We start from the raw sequence: 27,123 nt of genomic DNA, 5'->3' as shown, positions 1-27,123 counted from the left end.
CCCTCCATTACCCTGTCCTCTCACCTCCCTGGCCGCGCTGCGCAAAGCAAATCTCCCCCGGATTTTTCCACAGATTTCATCCATTGAAATAAGCCCTATGCCCTATACTTATACAATATATATAAAAAAAAAAATAAGGTAAGTGATAGTGGTATACACCAGGAATTGGCTAATTATCAACTGACAACACCTCACATGCATTCATTCGCTACATTACCACGGTAATTTCCCCTTTGAATTATGCCTTGTAATCTATTTCTGTAATAAAAATATATATCAGAAAGGAAGGGAGAAGCCTAAGTGACATTTACATTCACCTGGAACTACAGTAATCCCGTATGTTTCGTGGATTTTTTTTTTTACGGTTTTGCCCTCTCGCGGATTTTCTTAGCATTAATAAGTTCAAAAATATCCTTGAATATACGGAAAACAAAAAATTTGAAATTCCTGCCGTTTCCAATTGTAGCGCGGTAAACTCACGCCACCCTCTATCCCTTTCCCGCGGTCCCTCTGCCCTGCATCCCTCAGTCCACGCCTGTCTGCCTCACCTGCTTGGTGCACTAGTAACCGCGCTGTGATACAAGCCACTTGGCCTCCCACGTTATTTCCACATGGCCCCAGGACATAAGCCAGCCTCACTGAAGGCTAATAATACAATCAGTAAGGACTCCAAAGTCACAAAACGATCAAGAAAAGTTATGACCTTAGCAGAGAAAATTGTGTTACTGGACAAGCTAAGAAGTGGCATGAGCTACGCCGCATGCAGTCGTGAGTATGGAGTGAACGAATCGACAGTGCGTTACATTAAGAAAAGTGAAAAAGAAATAAGACATGCAGTTGCTAGCTGTGCATCAACGTCAGCAAAGGTGTCACAACATGTTCGTGATAATGCTCTGATTAAAGTGGAAAAGGCTCTGAACATATGGATTGAAGATTTGAACCGCCGCCATATTCCTGTTGACACAAATTCGATCAGAGAAAAGGCCAAGGATTTGTACAATCATTTCAGTGATGGAGAGAGAGATGGGAAGCACACATTTATGGCTACCAAAGGCTGGTTTGAGAACTTTAAGAAGAGATTCTCACTCCACAATCTCAGGATTACTGGCGATTCAGCCTCTGCTGATCACGTGGCAGCAGAAACGTATCCAGCAGAATTTGAAAAATTAGTGAAGGACAAAGGGTATCTGCCGGAACAAGTTTTCAATGCTGATGAGACTGGGTAGTGGTGGAAAAAAATGCCCAGCAGAACTTTTATATCTCGAGAGGAGAGACAGGCACCTGGATTTAAAGCTCAGAAGGACAGAGTATCGCTGCTATTCTGTGGGAACGCAGCTGGTCATATGATCAAGCCTATGCTGCTATACAGGGCTAAAAAACCACGTGCACTTAAAGGGAAAGACTTGAATCAGCTGCCAGTGTTTTATCATGGCAACAAGAAAGCGTGGATGACGGCAGTATTGTTCAGTGACTGGTTCCATAACTGTTTTGTTCCCGAGGTTGAAAGATACTTGAAGGCAAAGGGGATAGACTTTAAAGTGCTGCTGGTAATAGATAACTGCCCAGGTCACCCTGAATCAATTAAATTTGCACACCCTAACATCGAGGTAGTTTTTCTACCAAAGAACACCACATCACTCATTCAGCCACTTGATCAGGGCATCATTGCTGTTTTCAAGGCAAAATACGTGGCACGAAGCTTTGCTATGATTAGACAAGGCATAGAAGAAGGAGATAACATCAAAATGTGGTGGAAGAAATTCAACATAGCCAACTGCATCATGTTAATTCAACAGTGCCATGAGGAACTCTCTGCTAGCTGCATCAACTCCTGTTGGAAGAAATTGTGGCTTTCAGTCGTGAATGACTTTGCAGGATTCCCAACTGTTGATGCTGAACTTATAAGAATTAAAAATCTTTCGAGGACTGTCGGAGGTGAAGGGTTTTCTGACCTGCAAGATAATGAAATTCGGGAGGAACTGCTGGGGAATGCAGGAGAAGAACTGACGACACAAGAATTGGTAACTGCTCAATGAAGAAGAGAAAGATGAAGAGGAAGAGGAATCTAGTATAAATGAGTTACCACAGGCGTTGACACTAGAAAAGCTTGGGGAAATCACTCGCAGTATGAGGCATACTATCTCCCTGCTAATGTCGTATGACCCATCACTGGACAGGGCATTAAAAGTGAAGAATGGGATGGAAGCTGTGTTTGCTCCCTACCATGAAATAATGAAGGAGATGAAACGTGAAAGAGAGCAACTTCCAATAACTATGTTTTTCTCAAAGAAAAACCAACGCAGCCCTGCATCTGCCCTGCCATCTACATCCGGCAACTCATCCTCTCCTGCCTCACCACGCATGGATGATTCATGCATGGAGGACGAGTCAGCTGATGATCCCTCTCCTAACTCCCCTGCCTCGTCTGATGTCTGAGTGAAACTCTTCTGTAACTAAAGGTATGTAAAATGATAACAAACAGACATTAACTAAAAATATTCCTGTACTTATAGACGTGAATTAAAGTTTTATGTGGTGCACACCTTGGGGAAGAAAAAAAAAAAAATACGTACAGTACATGATACTGAGCAAAAAAGTCAGGTAACAAGTTTAATAATTTCAACTTAACTTGTGGTGTAATGATTGAAAAATCATTTTGACAGATTGTGAGTCTTCGAGTGGCGTTGGTGGCTGGCAGCAAACAGTAAATAGCTGGCAGTGGTCGGGGGAGGTGCGACTGTGTGAGTTGGGGGACATATGACCATGTGAGTGTTTGCTGTCACCAGTTACTGCATCTTTTTATTTTGTACTGTTTTGTGAATAAATGTGTAGATAATTGTGTATTACAGTACGGTGTTTACGTTTTTCCTTTATAATGGAGTATGTGCTTTCAATCTTGTAAGAAGGTATTTCGGGATGAGTATGGAGGTTTCGGGACAATTCGCTGTCAAGGCAAATCGCCGTCACAACAAAATCAAGACAATTCGCCTTCAATAATGAAGATAGCTATGGACGACACTAGAATATAATTCAAAGGCGACTACAGCGAGGAAGAAACAAGTTAATTATTGACTAAAGGTGCAACTAATAAATAATATCCAGAGCCTACGGTATTGAACATAGACTTTGCTGGATCCCCCTGAAATATAGTTATTAAAGTATCGATTAATTAATAATAAGTATATTTATAAAAGAATTGATTAATTAATAAGTACAGTATATTTATAGAATGGCGGGGAATCGTCCATGTTTTGAAAGGGAATTGTCTGACGGCGAATTCTCTCACAACCAGTATGGACATGGACTGTGTGATGGATAGCATGTTGGACACAAGTGCAAGATTCAATTGTTAATAAAGTATTCGCGTATTTGGCATTTTGCGGGGGTTACAAGAACGTAACTACCGCGAAATATGTGGGATTACTGTACCTATTTCTTTATGTATTGCCGAGATTTTCTACCAATAATTTATTAGCATGTAAGTTAGCAGCTGTCATCCTCATTGTCACTGTCAACCCTTGCCTTCTCAGATAAGCCGTGGCATTTAGTTCCTTGTCCTCCGCTGTGGTCAAAACATGTCGCACTCGCGCCCCGCCATTTCTGCCACTTCTGTGCCCATTACAAAAGGGCACCGTGACCTCTACACCCAGAAAAAGTCGTGAGGGAAGCAGGAAAGGACTAAGTGTCTCTGCAGTGGAACGTGAACTAGCGGAATTGTCAATGGTGATGATGGATAGTGATTTTGACCCTTCGGGGGAATCATGTGATGAGCCGGGTGAGGAAATCGTGCCAGAAAGTACTAGTACGAGAGCTTCAGCCGTTAGTGCAGCAAGGGAAGGAATTTGGGAAGGGAGTGAAAAGGTGGCGTGTTAGCCCCAGAACAATGGCCCCGCGTGACCCAGCCCGCCATAAGACCCGAGTTGATTCACCTCCCCGTTCCCCAAGCCCCACTTCACTCATTCTTCCTCTTCTTCTGCTGAATTATCTCCGGAGTCTTCGTCGTCGGAGTCACCACCAGCATCAACAGTGAAGGCAGGCTGTAGAGGAAGAGGTAAATCCCTGACCCGTAAAAGCAGAGTTGCTACTAGAGTAAGGGCTGCTAGTGCTGTATGGCAACTCAGGGTCAGTGCGAGTGACCTTGAACGAGGTAAATCTCCCTCACAGCCACCCACCACCCTCACCCATCCTACACCGCCACGACAGGGAATCCTGGACGCCTTCGCGTGGACGGAAGGGTCAGATTTTGTCCCAGAACATTTAGATTTTGATGAGAGTTCCTCAGGAGTACAGCCTGCCTTCACTCTTGACGATGATGCTGAGTGTGTGGACTTCCTTTTGGCCTTCCTAGATGACGAAGTCATGCAGCACATATGTGATGAGACCAACAGGTATGAATCACAACGTGCTGCAAGTGGTACAGGTGCAGCCAAGATGCAACAGTGGTCCATGCTGGGAGTGCAGGAGCTGTATGTGTTCTTCGCCCTCATGCTTCTCATGCCACACTCAAAGAAGCATGAGTTGGAAGAATACTGGTCCATGGACCCCTTACTACCCTCACCCACCTTCAGTAAGTACATGGCCAGAGATCGCTTCCGGAACATCATGGGAAACCTGCACTTTGCCGACAACGATGTACCTTCCCAAACCGACCCACTCTGGAAGATCCGGGAGATTCTGAGCAGAATGAAGGATAAGTTTATGTCATTCTTCCACCCCTTTCAGAAGGCTGTCATTGACGAATCCTTGGTTTTGTTCAGAGGACGTCTTCGGTTTGTACAGTACATTCCAAGCAAACGCCATCACTTTGGAATCAAGTTCTTTGTACTGTGTGACTGTAAGACGGGGTACATCCTTGACTTCGTCATTTATTCAACCAGCACTGTCGATCTGGATAAAACACACCCCCTTGGCTTCTCAGGCTGTGTAGTGAAAGTGCTCCTTGAAAAGTATTTTGGTGGGAATCATGTGCTGTATACAGACAACTATTATACAGCACCGAAACTTGCCAAATACCTTTCAGAGCACGGCATTGGCTCCTGCGGCACTGTCAAAAGTAATCATGCCCACTTCCCTAAATTCCCAGAGGCAGGAACCTCGCAGCGAGGAGACGTGCACCTACGCAAGTCTGAGAAGATGCGGCAATACGGTGGCATGACAAGAGGGTCGTGCACATGCTCACCACCGTACATAAGGGGGAAATGACAGACAGTGGGAAGGTCGACCGTAGGACAGGCGAACCTGTGATGAAACCTGATGCTGTGTTAGACTACAATATCAACATGCGGCTGGTGGACAAGTCCGACATGATGACTGATGAGATCGACTGCCTCAGGAAGAATACTAGGTGGTACAGGAAAGTTTTTCTGCATCTCATAGACATGACGATGCTGAACGCCTTCATCCTGTACAAGATGAAGGTCAAGCCACCCAAGTCCTTCTCCCTGAGGTTGTTCGCCAGGACTTGTGTTCAGCAGCTGCTGGAAAGATATGGTAGGGTGACAGCAGCAACTCCAAGGCGCCATCCAGTAACACTTCCTGACAGTCTTGAGCAGAGGGCATACATGGATCGGCACAGACTGGTGCTAATGCCTGCCACAGGCAAGAGGAAGGCTGCGATCCGCAGGTGCCAGGTGTGTGCACATACCACCCGACGCATACCTGAGCACAAACGCACCTCTTGGCAGTGCGCTGAGTGCCAGGTTCCCCTCTGTGTTACCTGCTTCTTTGATTACCACAGCCAGAAGCAGTTCTAAAAGTGCAAGTGGGAAAGGAAAGTAATGTGAAAATAATGTGTAAATAGCGAGTAAAAGCAATGGATGTTCAGTACATATGATTGAACAGTGTATTATAGTTTTATCTTACTGAAAGTGACAGTGAATAACATAGTGTAGGTAAAATAGAAGGGTAAATATTGAAAATACAATAGAAAATGTAAATAGTAAAGTAAGTAATAAGTAATATAAGAATATGAGTACAAATACTTGATGTTATAACAGTGAAAGTGAATCCGTGGCTCTCTACGTATTTTACTGAATGAAAAATTGAATGACTTCAGTGACAATAAATTAATGCTACTGAAGGAAACTTATGGATAAAAACTCCAGATATATATGTGTTATATAGTAACAGAAATATAAAGTGTGAGGGGTTTTATGAATAATAAATGGCAGAGTACCAAGAGCGAACTAGTGCAAGTGGGAAGGTAATATGCGCTCGTAATTTTCATTGCTTTCACATTTTTTTTTTTTTTTTTTTTTTTTTTTTTTTTTTTTTTTTTGAGTATGGATCCCAAACTACTTGATAATCATAGAGTAGTGTTTATAGTGTTAATATCTGGCTGTGGTAATCATATTACGGGTTGTCGGGAAGTGTAAAGTGGAGACTTCGTTACCCAACTTCAGAGGTCTCCACAAGTCCTACGGTAATCGACGAAGGCTCAACAAATATTCCAGGAGAAAGCTGAAGGTATGTGCCATAAGCATATGTAATTTTAATATTCTAGGACTAATAACTGATTTTTGGCAAATATTTTTTGAGAGTCTGTCGGAGCCCAAATAACCCTGCGGGACACGCAAAACATTGGTAAACATGCCCGCGGTGTAAGGGTTAAGGAATTGTTGAACATACAGGATGGAAGTAATGCAAGTATAAGTGGATGGGGAATGGCTGGGAGAAGGAGGGAGGTGAGAACACAGGAAGAAATCAGTAGGATAGAAGCTGTGGAAGCAATGAAGAAAGTTAAATTGGGGAAAGCCCCAGGAATTGATGGAGTGTGTGGTGAAATGCTGAAGCATGGGGGAGAGATAGTAGTAGAATGGATGTGGAAGATGTGCAGATTGCCCTGGGAGGAAGGTAGAGTCCCGGAGGATTGGAAGTCAGGTATAATTATTCCCTTGTACAAAGGAAAAGGGGAAAAAGAAGTGTGTGGTAATCATAGAGGCATTTGTCTTTTTAGTATAATAGGAAAAGTGTATGGTAGGATACTTATTGACAAAGTTAGAGAAAGAACAGAGGAATTAGTTGGAGAAGTACAGGGAGGCTTTAGGAAGTGAAAAGGTTGTGTAGATCAGATATTCATTCTTAGATCTTTAGTGGAAAAGTTTCTACAGAAGGGAAAGAAGTTGTATGCGGCTTTCATGGATTTGGAGAAAGCATATGACAGAGTGGATAGACAAGGATTGTGGAAAGTATTAAGAATATATGGAGTAGATGGGAAGTTGTTGAATGCTGTGAAGAGTATCTATGATGGTGCTAAGGCTGCAGTGCGTGTGGATGGTGAACTAAGTGAAATTTTCTCTTTGAAGGTTGGGTTAAAACAGGGATGTGTCATGTCTCCATGGTTGTTCAATCTGTACATGGATGGGGTAATAAAAGAGGTACAAGGTAGGGTAGTGGATGTTGGAGTGGCCCTGGTGAGAGAGGATAGTGTTTGGAAACTCCCTGTACTGTTGTTTGCAGATGATACTGTGTTGTTGAGTGAAGATGAAGGGGAGCTGCAAGGCTTGGTGGATGAGTTTGGAAGAGTGTGTAAGAAACGGAATCTAAAGGTGAATGTAGGGAAGAGTAAAGTGATGGTCTTTGCGAGGGGTGAAGTCAGTGAATGTACAGCGAGGTTGGATGGTGAGGAGTTGGAAAATGTGAGTACTCGTACATTTAAGTACTTGGGTAATGTGATGAGTAAGGATGGAGGTTTGGAGGGTACAGCAGGGAAGAAAGGCTCTTGGTTCCTTGAAAGCAGTGATAAGAAGCAGGGAAGTGAGCATGGAAGTGAAAAAGTTACTACATGACAGTATTGTGATACCAACTCTAACGTACGGAAATGAAGCTTGGACATTGTTGGAAGGGCACAAGTCAAGAGTGAGAGCTGTGGAAATGAGTTATTTAAGAGGAGCCTGTGGAGTCACATGGAGAGACAGGCTGAGGAATGAGGATATAAAGGAGCGTTGTGGTGTGGATGTGGATATGATAGGAAGTGTTATGAGGAACACACTGAGGTGGTTTGGCCATGTGGAGAGGATGGAGGGTGAAAGACTGACGAAGAGAGTGTATGTGAGTGAGGTGGAGGGGGGAAGAGGGAGAGGGAGGCCGAGGATGAGATGGAGGGATGGGGTGGAGAGGTACATGAGAGAGGGGGGTGTGAGTTGGGAGCAGGGCAGTGAAATGGCGGGGGACAGGGCGACTTGGAGGCGATTTGTTTGTGGCCACCCCAAACGGGATTGAGGCGTCTGGCAATAGATATATAGATATAGATATATAGATATATATATATATATATATATATATATATATATATATATATAGATATATATATATATATATATGTATATATATATTAGTGGTAGGTAGTGGCGACCATCATCCACTCATTTGATGTAGTGCTGCCTACTTCTTCCTTAGCCTTTATCATTCTTTTTCTGTGCTTGCCCTCCTCTCTTCCTATTTCTCCCATCTTTCCTGTCACTACTTAATGCTTTTCTTTCCATTACAGGTGGCTTTACATTGAGTGACAAGCCAAATGGTTTCATGTAAGCCAAGAAACCATTTACAACGTTGGGTGGTAACCATATAACCAAACCATACGTGCTGCCTACGTGTCAAGTGGGTTGGTGGAGGGTTAGTGCCCCTCCCTGTAAAACAAATAACTCAAAGTCAAATGGCCACCCCGTACGGGAATATGACATCTGGCAAAAGATAGATAGATAGATATATGTATATAATAATACTGTACTGTACATTGATAGACATGTCTTTTATTTATCTTACTGTGGTCAACATAGTTGAAGTCGTCAGGCAGTCCAGACTGCTTCTGGCTTTATCAGACTTTTTCCGATATATGGGAATTTAGTCCGGTAGCTCCTCGAGTCCGATAAAAGCGAATTCCAGTCTAATGAAGTCCGTTATATCAAGGTTTTACTGTATATATATATATATATATATATACAGTAATCCCTCTAATATCCGGACGCCCAATAACCGAACATCCCCACTAACCGAACCTTATCGTCCTGGGATCAAACATTCCCAAAATGGTCCGAAAATCCAAAAAAAATGGAAAAAAAATCGATTTTGCCGTCCGTAATTTTGAACTTGCCGCGCGCCGCGTGAGAGCATTGTTTTGGTTCATCATTCCTCCGACGTCCGATAGAGCGCCGCTGCATCCTCCCCACTTCCCGCCTGTCTCTCACCGCGACAAGACCTACGCTCTTCGCCATGGCTGCCCACGTGCTTGCTTTTGTGGTGGTGCCGTACTGCTGGCCTCCTGCTGCTCTCTGCCCTACTCTTAGTGTGTGTGATGATGGCCCGCCTCCTGAGAAAAGGAAGAGAGTGGTGTTGACTCTGGAGAAGAAACGGGAGATATTGGAGAAGGTTGATGCGGGTTGGTCTTCCTCTCGCATTCTCCGCGAGTTCAACCTGGCCCGGTCGACTTTGTTTGATATCAAGCGTTCCCGAGACAAGCTCATGCAGTACACGGCTGACTTCGTCGAGAAGCAAACGCAACGTGGAGAGGAAGGTTATGTTTACCCCCAAGTATGCAGAGATCGACCGCTCCACGTTGATTTGGTATCGACAGCAACGTGCAGCTGGTGTGATGGTACGTGGAACGGAGCTGAAGGCTGCTGCTGAGAAGTTTGCAAGGCTTCACGACGCCCTAGACTTCAAGGCATCCGAGGGTTGGCTCTTCGCGTTCAAGTTGCGACATGGCCTTACTAACCGTAAAGCACATGGCGAAGCATTGGACGCTAACGAGGATGGAGTGGAAGAGTTTCGGCACAAGGTGAAAGGCTTGATCGACAGGGAGGGCCTCACTCTCGGTCAAGTCTATAACGCTGACGAAACAGGCCTATTCTATCGCTCGGTGCCAACGAACACTCTCGCCGATGAGACGGAGAAGCGTGTACCTGGCAAGCTTTCTAAGGAACGGATATCTGCTTTGTGTTGTGCCAATGCTAACGGCATGCACCGGCTTAAGCCCGTTATTGTTGGCCATGCAAAGCAGCCTCGGTGCCTTCGTGGGGTGATGGATGTCCTTCCTGTCGTATGGTACCATTCTTTGAAAGCATGGTTCACAGCTGTGATTTTCAAAGACTGGTTTCACCATCACTTCGTCAAGGAGGTCATACATTACCAGACGAAGACACTGAGAATTCCTCGCGACCAGGTAAAGGCTCTCCTTCTCCTCGACAATGCACCTGCCCACCCGTGCAACAAGGACTTGGTTGCTGAGAATGGCCGTATTAGGTGCATGTTTCTGCCACCTAATACGACTGCTCTCATTCAACCAATGGACCAAGGAGTGATCGTGGCAACAAAGCGCCTGTACCGTAGGAAGTTCCTGGACGAGGTGATGGTGGTTCTCGAGGACGAGGACGAGCGCAGGGAAGGACGTGACACTCGAGGCAAGCGGACTTTGGAAAACCTTCGCTGCTACAACATCAAGTCTGCGCTGTACAACTGGGCTAGTGCATGGAAGGAAGTCCCTGTGAAAACTCTTGAAAATGGTTGGTCTCGTTTGCTTCTCGGAACAGATGTGGAGTACGATTTCCTAGGGTTTGACGTGGATGACTTCCATGCACGGCTACGTACGCACGGCGACGATGTTGATGTGGACGATGTTCGTGAGTGGTTGGACGACGACGAGGGCGATCCTGGGTATCAGACGTTGTCTGATATCGAGATCGCGTCTTCGGTTGCTGGTGTCAGTCCCGAACTTGAAGATTCCGACGACGAAGGCGATGATGATGCAGACTCCGCCCAGCAGGACACTACTCCAGCCATCCCCAAGCTGAGCGCACTCCGGGAACATCTAGAGTTCGTCCTAGACTACCTGGAACACCCGGACTGCGACAGGGAGATGGGGCCCTTGGGACTCGTGGAGGAAGTGCGTGCTTTCCGGCAGCGCATCATCAATCGCCAGAATCGTCGGTCCTTGCGTCAGTCAACGATTGACAGTTTTTTCAGGCCCGTGACCCCCGCTGTGCCAAGCCCTGGTTCCACTCCGTTGCCTCCCCAAGACAGGCCCTCATGCTCCGAGCCACAGCCCAGCACATCAGCTACAGTGGAGTTACCGCTCGACGTGAGTTTGCGGCTGTCTTCAGAGTCTTCTGTAGTCGGTACGCCATCACCACTACCCACCGATGCACCCCTTGGACGCCTGCCAGTGATACTCTCGGGCTCTGACAGTGAATAAACAGCAAGAACTTCTCCACTAGACCACACGGGAATTTTGAGTGTTGTGCAGTGAAAAAAACGGTGTGTTGTGTTAAGGTTTTCAAGTTGGGAGAAAAGACTAAGTAGAAAAGAAATTTAACGTAACTAACCTTCTTTGTTTTGGCTTTGGAAACTTTAAAAAACTTGGGAAGAGTTAATGTGCAACACTTAAATTTAATGGAACATTATTTGGACTCAAGTGAACACTGTGAAAAGAACGGACTTCTGTGTGTTAGTGACTAAGTTCAGTGCAAGACTTCAGGAAGAGTGTAGTGCAAGTGCTTCAGGAAATCGTTCTTACTGTCAGAGTCCGAGAGGAGGCGGTTATTCATCGAGGTGGCCAGGGACTTGCTGTAAGTAGCCAAAATGTTTCATGTTGTACTATTTTCCATACTATATTTACCAGAATGTTTCATATTGTATTTTTTCCCATACTATACTTACCAGAAAGTGTCATACTGTACTTCTTTCCATACTAAACTTACCTCATGCATGTGCAGTAGGAATGTGTTTTTAAAAAGTTCGGTTGGGTGCGGTAAGGTTAGTTTCGGTAAGAGTCCATAAGTACCAGAATGTTTATTAATGTATGAACATACTTCTAAACCCACATTTTATGTGTCTATTGCATTTATTTCAGTCATTTATGTGCCTTATTGGTGTGATTTGGGTGTTAAATAGGTGCTATGCATGTCCGGAGGGAGTTGTATAGGTGTTTCTCTGTGTTAGGGTCCGTAAGTACAAGTCCATAAGCTGGGGCCCAATATCCGGACAAAACCAATATCCGAACCTACCGATGGCTCTATTGATCCGGATATTGGAGTGATTACTGTATATATATATATATATATATATACAGGTATATATATATATATATATATATATATATATATATATATATATACCGATATATATGGATGGGGTGGTAAGAGAAGTAAAAACACGAGTAATGGAGAGAGGGATGGCGTTTGAAATGAATGGCGATGGATGGAATATTTCAAATTTGATGTATGCTGGTGATGCAGTACTACCTGCAAATACCAGACAAGAACTTGGTAGACTAGTGTAAAGTTTAGTGAATGTCGGTGAGTGTCATGCCTTGTGAGTAAATCTAGAAAAGAGTAAAGTGATGGTTACTGAGAGAGAAGGTGACTCCCAGTGTGATGTTACAGTGCATGGAGGGAGACTGGAATTTGAGGGAGTTCAAATATCTAGGTACAGTGACAGAGAGGAGAGGAAAATGTATCAAGGAAATGGAAAGTAGAGTGACAAGGAAGGAAAGTAGTCGGCGCTATGAAGGCCGACTGATAAGAAACAGAAGCTTGAGTGTTACATCAACATGAGGCTTACATGAAGGACTGTTAGTGCCAACTTTAAAATATCAATGTGAGACTATGGTGTACCATGAAAATGAAAGTCAAGAGAAAGAGTAATGAAGATGGGACTGTTGAAGAATGTATGTGGTGTACAGACTGGACAGGGTATGGAATAATGTGATTCGTGAAAGATGCAGAGTAAGGAAGTCTGTGGACACCAGAATCAATGAGAGTGTACTGAGATGGTACGAGTATGGCCATGTGGAGAAAATAGATGACAATAGAGTGGTGAAAAAGGCATGCCGTATATGCTGGTGTATAAGGCTGACCTGTGTATAAGACTACTCCCAATATATCCACACAAAATGTGGGTTTAGAGGTATACTCTGTACATAAAAGACGAGCTCAACTCTTAAGACACTGGTAGCTTGCTGTCTCCAGTAGCCTCAGTCCTTTATCACTCTTCCCACCAGTGAAGTGATACTATTAACACGTTACTAAGCAACACAGCCTGTGGTTAGATTTTACTTTAAACCAGCTTCTTCAATGGGTTTTACAGGCAATCTAGGCTGCATGTGCCACCTCCGATATCACAATGGATTATACATTTAATATTCAAGTATAAACTCATACTGTACTCAAACCTTATAATCATGTTATCGTGAATTTTATACAAAAGGTTAAAGGAAAGTTACATTTTATTAAAGTTGTCACATCACTCGTCAGCGATTAAAACCCTCGAAAATCAGTATCATCCACACTTGACATCATTGGTTCATCAACTTCATCCTGGGTTAAAGTTTGCAGTTCTTCGTCATAAAGATAAAACTTTGAATTCAAAGGTGTAGCATCGGCATTCGCTTCCTCATCAGTCCACACAATGTCAGGTATGCCATCCACTGAACTGGATATACCACATTTCTTAAAAGAGTTGATGACTGTTTCAACAGAAATATCATTCCATGCCTTGGTAATAAAATCACAGCTCATCCAGACCTGAAGCATGCATATTCCCACCACTTGTGCACGACTTTTTACTGCTAATCATCTACTCGTTCCATTGCTCACAGATGCGGTCTTTGAATGGTTTATTCAGACAGACGTCAAGTAGTTGTAGGACTGAAGTTAATCCACCAGGAATAACAGCAGTGTCACTTGTTTATCACAGCTGGTAATGAGCCCTGCTTCAGATCTGGCAACCCTGCACTCGGTGGTGACTAGTAAACAACTGCCAGTCACTCTCAGACTAAGACACATACTGGAGTTCATGGTGTGAGCTCAACAGGTTACTCATCTTTCTTATGTCCTCATGGCTCTATCCACGAAGATATTTTTTATAAAAACTTGCCTTCATATAGAAAACAAGTTGTGTTTGATGATAATGTTAGTAATTTCAAAAGTTTTTGACAGTATATGTACTATATTCTGGGGAAACATGGGTCAAGGTGAGTGTTTGGCAATGTTCCTTATCACGCCTACAGATCCCATAATAACAGGATGTAGAGGTTAGGATTTTATAGCCGGTGTTTTGGATGACTCCCAATTTTGGGCATTTTTTTATGAGGTTCAAGAGTCACCCTATGCACCGGCAAATATGGTATCTGAGCGAATTTGAGGGAAGGAGGAAGCAAGGCAGGCCAAGAAGATGGAGAGATATGGTGGATGAGTGCATGAGGAAAAGAAGTATGGAAGTTGGTGAGGTGAAGGGAATGACAAGAGATCAAGTTGGCTGGACGAATTTTGTGCAGAGAAGCACGACCAGGGATTTGGCACCCCTTTTAATGTGACAGTACTCGAACTGACTTTGTCGGATAGGTATACAAGAAGCTACAGTACGTGGTGAACCTTTTGGCCTATCAGATGGAGCCAGAATAAAGTGGGCTTGGTAAGTGAATGGAAGCGTGGCCCAATGAACTAGACAAATTTTGGCCGTCTGGACGCTGCTACTCCTTACCACACCCTAGGGTGGGAAAGGGGGTCAGGATGATGATGATTATTCATCAAACATTAAACTAAATAAATCTTGAGCATTTATTAGTAAACTGATGATTTGGAAAGAACTGTTGCACAGCAGAATTATCTCGACTCCCTTGCCTACAGTTGTGTATACAACTGTGGCCCACCCACTTAATCCTCACCTGCCCATTGTCAACACCAGCTCTCACTTACCATGCAGCTGATTTGCAGGTAAGACGATAAACACGTAGGAATTGCAAACACAGTAATTTTGTCAAACAAAATAAATGCTTCATTTCTATCTCCTTAAGTTTTTCTTTTCTGTCAATGCCAATGCGTTCTAAGATTACAATGCCAATGCAAATGCGTTCTAAGATTACAATGCCAATGCAAATGCGTTCTAAGATGACATCATCCTAAAACACATTTGATGACAATGACAATGCAAATGTGTTCTCACCTTAGACTGCATTTGATGACAATGCCAATGCAAATGCGTTCTAATGTGTTATCATCTTAGAATGTGTCTGCACTGGCAGCAAAGATAAACTCGACCTGACAGAAATGAAGCATTTTTTTGGACAAAATTACTGTGCTTGCAATTCCTACGTATTTATTGTATTATTTGCAAAACAACTGAGTGGCAAGTAAGGGACTGAGTGATGGCAGTCAGGTGAGGATTAAGTGGGTGGGCCACAGCCATATACACAACTGTGAGCAAGGGTGTCGTGATTACTGTACAGTAATTCTTTCCAAATCATCAGTTCACCAATAAATGCTCAAAATTTATTTTTATAGTTTATTTATCCATGTTTTATATCCATTCATCATCTAATCCTACGCTGCCCCAAGAGCATAGGAGCCCGGGGCTAGGCAAGTTGGTCCTGACATTTAAGATGAGAAAAATAATAATATTCCCGGTGGTAAGTGAGGGTGCTCACCAACAACTCACTCGATGTAGTTCTGCTCTCTGGTGACTGCCCTTTCCTCTCTTCCTTCTGTCTACAGGTGACTCTACACTGAGTGACAAGCCAAATGGTTTCCTGTACACCAGGAAACCATTTACTGTGCTGGGTGGTAATTACATAACTAAATTATGGCACCTGGTGGCTTAGTGGGTAATTAAAGTGCTCCAATTGGATTAAGCCCATGTAGGTGTATATTCAAGGGGTGGTTGGGGTTTATTGCTCACGTAATGCCACTCAGGCATGCATAAGGTTGGTCACTCTCATCTTGTAAGTCAGGACCAGCCTGCCTAGCCCTGGGTTCCTATGCTCCTCATGGGGCAACATAGGATTGGATGATGGATGGATGGATGAAATCCAAACAAAAGATTCGGCAAAAACCTAATTTTTGCTACAGAACATTACCAAAATCAATGTAAAATATGTTTCCATTGATGAAAGTTGGTGCAGGAGTCAGCATGAAAAAAAAAAAAAAAAAAAAAAAAAAAAAAAAAAGGGGGGGAGCAGACAGCCACAGGCCGATCTTGGCAGGGAAATTACCGCGTCATATTCGGGATGAGGGATAGGCAGGGAGGGAGGAAGGTGGAAGTGGAGAGGGAGGGTCTCTGGTGGGGGTTAGGGAGGGATGTGACACATCCCCAATTCAGGGGGAGGTGGTGTGAGGGGTATTATGGCAGGAAAAAACACACACAAAGCAATCATAGCAGGGATATTGCCACATCACATAATATAATGGGGGGTGAAAGGAGGTGGAGGAGGGGGAGGAGTGAGCATGAGACACCCCCCAAATAATGTTGATGTGGTATTGGTGGGTAGTTTGCGTAGGAGGAGGCAGGGAGGGTTGTATCCTATCAGCCACAGTGAAGTGAAGAAGTGGCAAGGGGGTCACCCAGCAGACCTGGTGAGGGATGGGATCTTCCTTCCCACCACCTCATCCCCTAGTTCTGATTGAGTAGGAACCATTTATGCCATAAAAGGTGCTGGCTTAGTGCTCGGCAGTTTTTGACAGACCTTTTACAATCGTCAGTCATAGAACTCTACGTGGCAAACTTGCAAACTGACAATAACCAGTCATAGTACTTTATGGGTTAACCCACCTTGTTCTTTGCTTATACAGTAAACCCCCACTTTACCATACACTGCTAGACTGGATATCAAGTTTAACGGACACTGTTAGGACCCCCCAAAAAACTGTCGAACATATCAGATACCATACGGTAAACTGGAGAAACCATGCAGACGCACTGGACAACTCTGGGCCCACTGGATTTTTTTTGCATTTAACGTATACTATCTGTTACCTGGGGCATATGACACAGGCCTACCAGATTGCTTCCTGTGTATAGAGTGACTCAAAAGACAATTACCAATGCTGGTGGTGTTTTTCCTATCAGCTTGGGCAAGTCACAAAGAAGTGCTATGACTAGGGTGTGAAATCATGGGCCAAGCAACTGTAAGGTGGGTATAGTTTTCATTTTAATTACTAGAATATGCTATTTTACTCGTTTACTTTCCATTATGTGCTTGTAATCCCACTTCAAAGGGAATCATTGGACACACTGGATTAACAGATTAGTGAATCAGGCTCCCCCCTCCCCCCTTTATCCAGTACTTAGAAGGTCTACTGTTTTATCTTTTATTCTATGCACTCTCACCATAAGTACCCTATACCTTCCCTGATAGGCTCTACAAACCAATCCTTCTATGATTTTCACACTCTTCCTTACTACTGTATTCACCTCAATGTACAGTGCTCGTCAGAAGTATTCAGCGTTGTCCGCCGGGCGCGCAATACTTATGGCCCAAAAAGAATCACCCATTTTTGGGGGTAAGAAATGAGCCACAAGTTTGAGCTCCGAGCATGACGTCACGGTAGCCTGAGGCCTTCTGACGCGCTGGTTGGTTCCCGCCTCAGTCGCCCACGGGCTGCCTGAGAGAGAGGAACTCCGCCGAGTGTCCCTCTCAAATTGCGCCATTTTTTACCGAGTGTCCCGCAGTGTTTTGGCCTTCAAAACTTTGTTATGGCACCTACCCGTGAACTATCGAGTGAAATCATATCCCAGATCATTGCTCTAAAGGAGACAGGCCACCAGACAAAGGAAATTAGTGAATTGGTTGGTGTGGCACGATCGACAGTGCGTCGTTGGTGTGCGCGGTTTCGCGAGGAAAACAGTGGTGAAGTTCACACAAAGAAACCGAGGTCTGGTAGGCCTAGGAAAACTTCCCCAAGGTCTGTTAATGTTTTAAAACGTGCAGTGGAGTTTAATCCTTGTGTGAGTGCAAGGAAAATTAAGGAGAGCAACCCGGAAGTGTTTGGTGAGGTGTCAGTGAGAACAGTGTCTCGTAGGGTGCATGAGCTTGGTTACACAAGTCACAGGCCTGTGAAAAAGCCTCTTCTCTCTAGCAGCCAGAGAATTCGTAGGCTTGCCTTTGCTAATAAATATCTAAATTGGGGTGAGGAGCAATGGTTGTCAGTGTTGTGGTCTGATGAGGCAACGTTTAGTGTTACCTGTAACAGAGGAGCATGCAAAGGTAGTGACCCACTTGACCCACGGTATGTAGAAAGCACAGTTAAACATCCTGATTCACTCATGGTATGGGGTTGTTTTTCAGGGAAGGGTTTGGGGAAGCTTGTTGTACTTCCCAAGAACCTCAGAGTGAATCAGGATGTTTACCTGGAGCTTCTGTGTGATCATTTACCAGACTCCTTCGAGCTAACAGGTGCACGAGTGTTTCAGCAGGACGGTGCGCCTGCTCACAAGGCCAAATCGGTCACCAATTGGCTTCGTGACTGCGAGGTATCATTCATGACAGACTGGCCAGGAAATAGCCCAGACCTCAACCCGATTGAAAACCTCTGGTACCTCGTAAAGAAGAGTCTCCAAGGGAAGGACGTGAGCTCTCTGCCTAAGCTGGAAGCCGCCATTCGTGACTCCTGGGACAAAATACCCCTCCAGCACCTCAGGAGCCTCGCCCTTTCACTTCCAAGACGTCTCAGGTCCGTGAAGAAACGTAAAGGCTACCCTACGAAGCACTAAAGGTAAATAAAATGCATTATTTATATGTTTTTTCAATGTTGAAAGGTTTGTTTCTCAGGAGGGACGCAGGGCGCCCCATACTTCTGACGAGCACTGTAGAGTACAACTCTCATGTGTGCACATACGGCCCTGCTCGACACAGTGGAGTCAAAGGCCTTTCGTCTCATTAACCATCCTCTTAATGGCTCCCCACAACTTCAGTCTTTTCACCTTACTGTTGCATCTTTATCTCTATTCTATCATTACTTCAATAGTCAATGCTCCTCTGAACTGTCTGCTTTCATCCCTCCACCTCTACGATGGATGCGTAGCACCCATCTAGCAAGAAACTCTCCTATCTCAGTCCAACTCTCTAATGCAAGACTTAACCATTATTCTCAGTCCTTCATGTATGCAACAGATCAACTCTGTAACTGTCTCATTCTGTCTGTAGTTTACACTGCCTATGACCTCCAGTCTTTCAAATGCAAAGTGTCCAGGCATCTCGAAAGGAATGAATCTTGAATTTGGTTCTCTGTTATCTTGTTCTTGTTTTTTCTTGGAGGGGACAATCATGTAGGCTTATGGTCTTTTGTTCCTTCTTCCTTGCGGGGGGGCATCATCCAATCCTAAGTTGCCCCATAGGGAGCATAGGAGCCCGGGGCTAGGCAAGTTGGTCCTGACATTTAAGATGAGAGTGACCAGCTTCCCTCATCCCTGAGTGGTATTATGTGAATAATAAACCCCAACCACCCTTGGATATACAGTGCTCGTCAGAAGTATGGGGCGCCCTGCGTCCCTCCTGAGAAACAAACCTTTCAACATTGAAAAAACATATAAATAATGCATTTTATTTACCTTTAGTGCTTCGTAGGGTAGCCTTTACGTTTCTTCACGGACCTGAGACGTCTTGGAAGTGAAAGGGCGAGGCTCCTGAGGTGCTGGAGGGGTATTTTGTCCCAGGAGTCACGAATGGCGGCTTCCAGCTTAGGCAGAGAGCTCACGTCCTTCCCTTGGAGACTCTTCTTTACGAGGTACCAGAGGTTTTCAATCGGGTTGAGGTCTGGGCTATTTCCTGGCCAGTCTGTCATGAATGATACCTCGCAGTCACGAAGCCAATTGGTGACCGATTTGGCCTTGTGAGCAGGTGCACCGTCCTGCTGAAACACTCGTGCACCTGTTAGCTCGAAGGAGTCTGGTAAATGATCACACAGAAGCTCCAGGTAAACATCCTGATTCACTCTGAGGTTCTTGGGAAGTACAACAAGCTTCCCCAAACCCTTCCCTGAAAAACAACCCCATACCATGAGTGAATCAGGATGTTTAACTGTGCTTTCTACATACCGTGGGTCAAGTGGGTCACTACCTTTGCATGCTCCTCTGTTACAGGTAACACTAAACGTTGCCTCATCAGACCACAACACTGACAACCATTGCTCCTCACCCCAATTTAGATATTTATTAGCAAAGGCAAGCCTACGAATTCTCTGGCTGCTAGAGAGAAGAGGCTTTTTCACAGGCCTGTGACTTGTGTAACCAAGCTCATGCACCCTACGAGACACTGTTCTCACTGACACCTCACCAAACACTTCTGGGTTGCTCTCCTTAATTTTCCTTGCACTCACACAAGGATTAAACTCCACTGCACGTTTTAAAACATTAACAGACCTTGGGGAAGTTTTCCTAGGCCTACCAGACCTCGGTTTCTTTGTGGGAACTTCACCACTGTTTTCCTCCCGAAACCGCGCACACCAACGACGCACTGTCGATCGTCCCACACCAACCAATTCACTAATTTCCTTTGTCTGGTGGCCTGCCTCCTTTAGAGCAATGATCTGGGATATGATTTCACTCGATAGTTCACGGATAGGTGCCATAACAAAGTTTTGAAGGCCAAAACACTGCGGGACACTCGGTAAAAAATGGCGCAATTTGAGAGGGACACTCGGCGGAGTTCCTCTCTCTCAGGCAGCCCGTGGGCAACTGAGGCGGGAACCAACCAGCGCGTCAGAAGGCCTCAGGCTACCGTGACGTCATGCTCGGAGCTCAAACTTGTGGCTCAATTCTTACCCCCAAAAATGGGGTGATTCTTTTTGGGCCATAAGTATTGCGCGCCCGGCGGACATCGCTGAATACTTCTGACGAGCACTGTAAACCTGCACTGGCTCAATCTGATTGGAGCACCTTAATTACTCACTAAACCACCCGGCACCATAATTTGGTGTTATGGTTATCATCAAGCATAGTAAATGGTTTCCTGGTATACAGGAAACCATTTGGCTTGTCACTCAGCATAAAGTAACCAATAGGCAGAAGGAAGAGGAAAGAATGAAGGAAAGAAAGACAGAAGAGGGAGTGTAAGGTCACCCGAAGGCAGAAGAAAGAATGAAGGAAAGACAGACAGGAGAGGAAGGGTGGAAGAGAGGAATGGGCAGACACCCAAGTGAGTGGATGGTGAGTGCCCCCACCTTAAAAAAGGAACAATCACTGCCTTCTTCAGTCTCTGGTACTTTCCCCTTATCCCATGCCAGTCTGAACATTGTGCAATACACTGTCTCATCACTACCATACATTATTTCAACATTGCTACCTGTTCTATCTGTTAGCAGTACCTTATGCAATTTCAATTTATTAACATACTGTAGTTCTTATTAATCAATTTCATAGGCTTTTATCCAGCTCAGGAGACTTTTCTGAAAGAAAAACTTTCATAAGTAGCGCTACATCTGCCAATTCCTTCAGAACAAGAAACTTTTTCATGCTTCAACCAACCGGTAAGCTGAATCATAAAAGCAGGAACTACATCATCAATGGGGGTTAATTGCTGCTAGTACTTCCCCTATCTTAACTTGACTCTGTTTCACTGTCTACCAGCTACTTCAGCCATTGTTGATCAAAAAGTAACTGTTGCTTTTTTTCTCATCTGCTACTGCTGAGCTAAAGTCTCTCCATCTCTCAACTGTATCACCCTAATTGCCTAGCACGCAACTATCCACACAAAGAACTTTACCCCCACTCCTCTGAGCACATTCAGTCCTCTTGCTTACTTTACTGTTTCATAATACAGTACTGTACTTCTTTTTAATGTTCTTACAATGATCATCTATCTTTCTTAAATACTCATCATACACTCATTTCCTGCCTTTTCAATCACCCTTTTACTCATACTATTTTTAGCTCCTACTTTCTGCTTCCTACTCTCTCTCTCCTTCTCACTTCTCTAGGTACACTTCTTTTACAGCATCAAATTTTCCTAGACTGTTTCAAAATGGACAAAGGATTTTTTTTTTCTTCACTGTACAGTACAGTAGTCAAATATCAATCAATCCAATGGCCTTTATTTATTTATTTTTTTTCTCTGCCATCTCCTGACAATTTTATTTGACTTAGGACAGACTTTCAGACCTAGAGGGTTAGATGCACCCTTAACACTCCCCTTCAGCCTGAGACCTCTCCTACATGAAAGAAAATCATCTGGTAGCAGCATGAAAAACCAAAAAGATGTCCCCCAGATTCAAAGGGTCACAACTGTTTAACTTTACCCACAAATTTCACAATTTTAGTGGAACTAGAAAATCATACAAAGATAACTCACCATCATCATCAAGGGCGGCCAGATAGTTGAGAAGCTCAAGAGCTCGCATCAGCGTCTCGGGAGCAGGAGGATCCATGAAGTCAAAATGAACTAAGTCATCAATACCCAGCTTCTTCAGTTGCAGCACAACAGACCCCAGGTTGGAACGCAAGATTTCCGGGTATGTGTTGTCCTGGTGCAAAGACAAAGGAAGATATCTTTCAATCACTAAAATCCTGGATATCATCATCATCATCATCATCATCACATTCCTATTTTTTACAAATAAATGGGGTTGGCAGGTCCCAGTTTCATCATCATCATCCGGACCTCCCTTCCCAGCCTAGGGCATGGTGAGGAGTAGCAACATCCAAACAGCCTAAGTTTGCCCAACCTAATGGGCCATGCTTCCATTTATTCATCATTCAAACCCCAGGAATCCTGGCTCTATCTGTTCACCAAAAAACTTTCACCACATTCTGTAGCTTCACATAAATGTATCCAATAGAGTCAATCCAAACGCTGTCACATTAAAAAGGGGTGCCAAATCCCTTATCACGCACTACTTCTCACAACTTTCACCCAGCCAGCTCGATCTCTTGTCAGTCCGCTCACCTCAACAACTTCCATACCCCTCTTCCTCACACACTCATCTACCACATCCCTCCACCTTCTCCTTGGCCTACAATGCCTCCTCCCTCCTTCAAACTCACTCAGATATACCTTTCTCATCACTCTATTGTTATCCATTCTCTCAACATGACCATAACTTCTCAGTACATTCTCTTGATTCTGTGTCCACAGACTTCCCCACTCCGCATCTTTCACGAATCGTATTACAGTTGACCCTCGATTCCACGGACCCCAAATCAAAGGATTGCAGAAGCAACGGACAATATCTGCTGGCAGAGAATCGCTCCGGACACCGATCATTTGTCCATTATTTGAAAGTCTGTCATTTCTGACTACATAGAGTATTTCTCTTTACAGCAAAAACAAATGATACTGTAGTTGACCATAAAAAATTACTGTAACATAGTACTGTACTGTACTGCAAAGTACACCATGAAACAAGTCGTAATATAATGGGTCCATGGAAAACAGAGTATTGTGAGGTAAACTAGTCAGCAATAGCATCACTGCACCTCATCTTCGATACCATCGTATTTCTTTCACTATTTTTCGAGTTTTAGGCTATTTTTTCCTTCATTTTCAAGCAACGGACACTCGTCCCACCCTATTAGTCCAATGAATTGAGGGTCGACTGTATTTTGTATCCTATCCACTCTCTGTACTACACAGACATTCCTCAGCAGTCCCATCTCCATTGCTCTCACTCCTGACTTTTCATTTTCATGCCACACACCAGTCTCACATCCATATGTGAAAGTTGGCATTAACAATCCTCCATGTATTCCTAAAGTAGCTGCAACACTCAAGCCTCTGTTTTATATCAAGTCCTTCACAGCACCAGCTACTTTCCTTCCTTGTATCACACTACTTTCCACTTCTTTTGCACATTTTTATTTTTCTTATCATTGCAACCAGGTACTTGAACTCTCTCACCAATTCTAGTCCTTTTCCATTAACTGTAACATCACACTGCGAGACACCTTCTCTCTCGATTGCCATCACTTTACTATTTTCTACATTTACTCTCAAGGAACGATGCTCACAGACATTGGCAAAACTCTGCATTAGTCTACCAAGCTCTTGTCTGGTATTTGCAAGTAGCACTGCATCACCAGTATACAACAAATCTGAGATAGTCCATCCATCACTATTCATTATCAATGCCATCCCTCCTTCGATTACTCATGTTTTTACTTCCCTCATCTCCCTATCCATACTGAATAACCATGGGGACATCAGTCACACGCCCACACTGACTGTGAACCACTGACTTGATACTCATTTCACACAACCTTGTTACACCATACATGCGCAAAACCTTCCACAATCCTTCTTTGTCTACTTTGTCACATGCTTTTCCCAGATCCATGAATCCCATAAGCACCTTATAATCCTTCTCACAAGCCTTCTCCACTGTCTGGCTCACTGCAAATATTTGATTCACATATCCTCTGCCACTCCTAAAGCCACCCTGTTCATCACTCACTAGGACTTTTGATATCTCTCTTACTTTCTCTATAATAATTCTTCCATACAACTTCCCTACAACACTCAATAAACTTATGCCATGATAATTCTTGCACTCAATTTGCTCACCTTTATTTTTGTACAGGGGTTCAATCACAGCCTTTTCCCACTCTGTTGGTAGTTTCACTCATCCATGTCTTTTTACATATCTCCAACAAGCATTAATTCTGCTCTCTCCACTACACTTAATCATCTCTGCATTAACCTCATCAACCCCTGCTGCTTTCCCATTTTTCAGCCACTTCACTGCATTCTTCACCTGTGCGAGTGTCACATTTCCTGGCACTGCATTCCTTCTCTGCACCCCCCCAAAACCAATCATGTTTATAGAGGCTCTGCTCTATTCCCATTCATCAGGCTTTCAAAAGATTCCTTCCATCTGGTCCTTACTTCATCTCCATGGGTTAATAATCTACCACTTACATCCTTCACACTTTCACTCTTCTCTCCACTGTCACTTCTAAATTTTCACATTTCTTTCCAGAATAACTTCCTGTTCTCAGAGTAATTTGCATTAATTTTTCTTCCAACATCATTTGCCTCTCATTATCCTCTTCACTAGTCTCTTTAAGTGCTTCATGCTCTCAATAAATCCATCCATCATCTAATCCTGTCGCCTCATGAGGAGCGAAGGAGCCCGGGGCTAGGCAAGTTGGTCCTGACATTTAAGATGAGAGTGACCAATCTCACTCATCCCCGAGTGGCATTACTTGAGCAATAAGCCCCAACCACCCCTTGGATATAAAACCTGCACTGGCTCAATCTGACTGGGGTGCCTTAATTACTCACTAAACCACCAGGTGCCATAATTTCGTTATATGGTTACCATCCAGTGTAGGAAATGGTTTCCTGGTGTGCAGGAAACCATTTGGCTTGTCACTCAGTGTAGAGTTGCCCATAGGCAGAAGGAAAAGGAAAGAAAGAAAGACAGAAGAGGGAGAGTAAAGTCACTCGTGGGCAGAAGGAAGAGGAAAGAACGGAGGAAAGAAAGACAGAAGACGAAAGAAGGAAGACAGGATAGGGCAGACACCCAAAGCAGCACTACACTGAGCGAGTGGATGGTGAGTACCCCCACCTACCACATTCAGTTCTTATTTCAATTGAACCCCTGTCCGGTAAAAACTCTAGCCACTTCCTCTTTTCCTTCACTGCTCTCTTAACCTCTTCATCTCACCATGCTGTATCTTTCTTATTTGTTACTTTTGCCACACCACACACCGCTTTAGCATTCTTAACTAAGCAATCCCTATATCCATTCCACAGACTGTCCAGATCCATTTCATTCCAATTCACTGATTCCAACTCCTCCCCAACTTTGGTCCTGTATTCATCGCTATTTCTTTCATCCTCAGCTTCTTCACTTTCAATCTTTCTCCCTGCCTGCTCCTCTCTCTCCTTGTCCACCTCAATCCTCTCAGCTTGATCTTGCATACCACAACCATATGATCTGACAGACCTCCACATCGTCCTATTACGGTCCTCGTATCAGGAACCATTCCCTGCATTGACCTCTCTAAGAGCATGTAATCAATCAGGTTCCTTTCAACACGATCCCCATTCCCTGTATACCAAGTATATTTGTGCATCTATGTGTTTGAAATATGAGTTACACATGAACAACCTCCTTTCCTGACACATATCCTTCAGTCACTTCCCATTGTCATTCTCCTGATGCTTCATTACAACCCATTAACACAAATAATAAATGCAGAAAACTATTGAACAGTGCCCAATTAAGTTGGCCACTCATCTACAGTACTCAATAATTTTTGCCTATCATTACCATCATCATCATTATTCTGACCCACTGTGTTACCTAATGAAGGTGTGAGGTAGGACTGGGAAACTGGGACAATCACTGTAGGGAAATCATCAACAGCAAGTCCACTGAAATGGACCACACAAACATTCACACACCATTCAAACTTCCAGTATCCTAGCTCCACTTCACATACAGCTGTCACGCACACTGTCCACTGCCAAGTTTAAAAAGAGGGGATGCTAAACCCCTGTAATGTCCTTCTACATAAATACACCATTTGAAAAATTCCTTTTTAATTCTGTAGCATCCTCATTATCCATACCTCATTTATTCACACACCCATTTACCATAACCATCCACGTTCTTCCTGGCCTACCACACTTCCTCCCACCTTCAAACTTACTCACATGAATGTGTTTCACCATCCTATCTATCTAGTATCTACTCTCACCACATGTCCAAACCACCTATGCAAATTCCTTGTACTCTATAATCACCAGTGGTGGGCAGAGCAAACAAACAAGGACCCTGCGCAAGCGCAATCCACAGTTCACTACCTTGTGCAAGCGCAAGTGCCCAATCTGACAAATATTTAGCTTGCACAATGTCGCAAAGCGCAAGCGCAAACCATTTGCATATATTTGTGGAAATTACTGTAAAATATCGAGATATTTAAATAAAATAGCATACTCACTTATTTATTTTTATTTATTTTTATTATTATTATTTTCTATTATTTGTATTTTACGCAAAAGCACAATCCAATATTTAGCTTGCGCAATGTCGCTAAGCACTAGCGCAAACAATTTGCATATATTTGTGGGAATTACTGTAAAATATTGAGATATTCAAATAAATTAGCATACTTACTTTTATTTATTATTATTCTATCTATCTATCTATTGCCAGACACTGACCACAAACAAGCAACAAATCGCCTCCATGTCGCCCTGTCCCCTGCCATTTCACTGTCCTGCTCCCAGCTCACACCCCTCTCTCATTGTCTCATTTACTTCTCCACTCCATCCCTCCATCTCCTTGACTGCAGCTAAGGTGGCAAAAGTGATGCCCCTGGTGCGGCAATCCACCCCAAAATCACCCATTTTCTATTTAAAAAATTTTCACATAGAAAGTGGTTGATGGGGGCACTCACCATTCACTCACTTGA

General features: G+C 43.9%; 1 protein-coding gene across 1 annotated transcript in view; it reads right to left on the bottom strand.

Moving 5' to 3' along the window:
* Positions 1-27,123, bottom strand: part of Dhx15 (DEAH-box helicase 15) — a 169,889-nt gene that overhangs the window by 49,421 nt on the left and 93,345 nt on the right. Inside the window, exon 8 of the mRNA XM_080273384.1 lies at positions 22,055-22,226. Coding sequence (XP_080129510.1) covers positions 22,055-22,226 — 172 coding nt within the window. The remainder of the gene's footprint in view (positions 1-22,054; positions 22,227-27,123) is intronic.

Source organism: Coenobita brevimanus, chromosome 54 (genome assembly GCF_032717465.1).
Source record: "Coenobita brevimanus isolate Jiangsu-jjx chromosome 54, ASM3271746v2, whole genome shotgun sequence".
In the NCBI taxonomy this organism is placed as follows: domain Eukaryota; kingdom Metazoa; phylum Arthropoda; class Malacostraca; order Decapoda; family Coenobitidae; genus Coenobita; species Coenobita brevimanus.
This window is presented reverse-complemented; position numbering and strand designations above follow the sequence as displayed.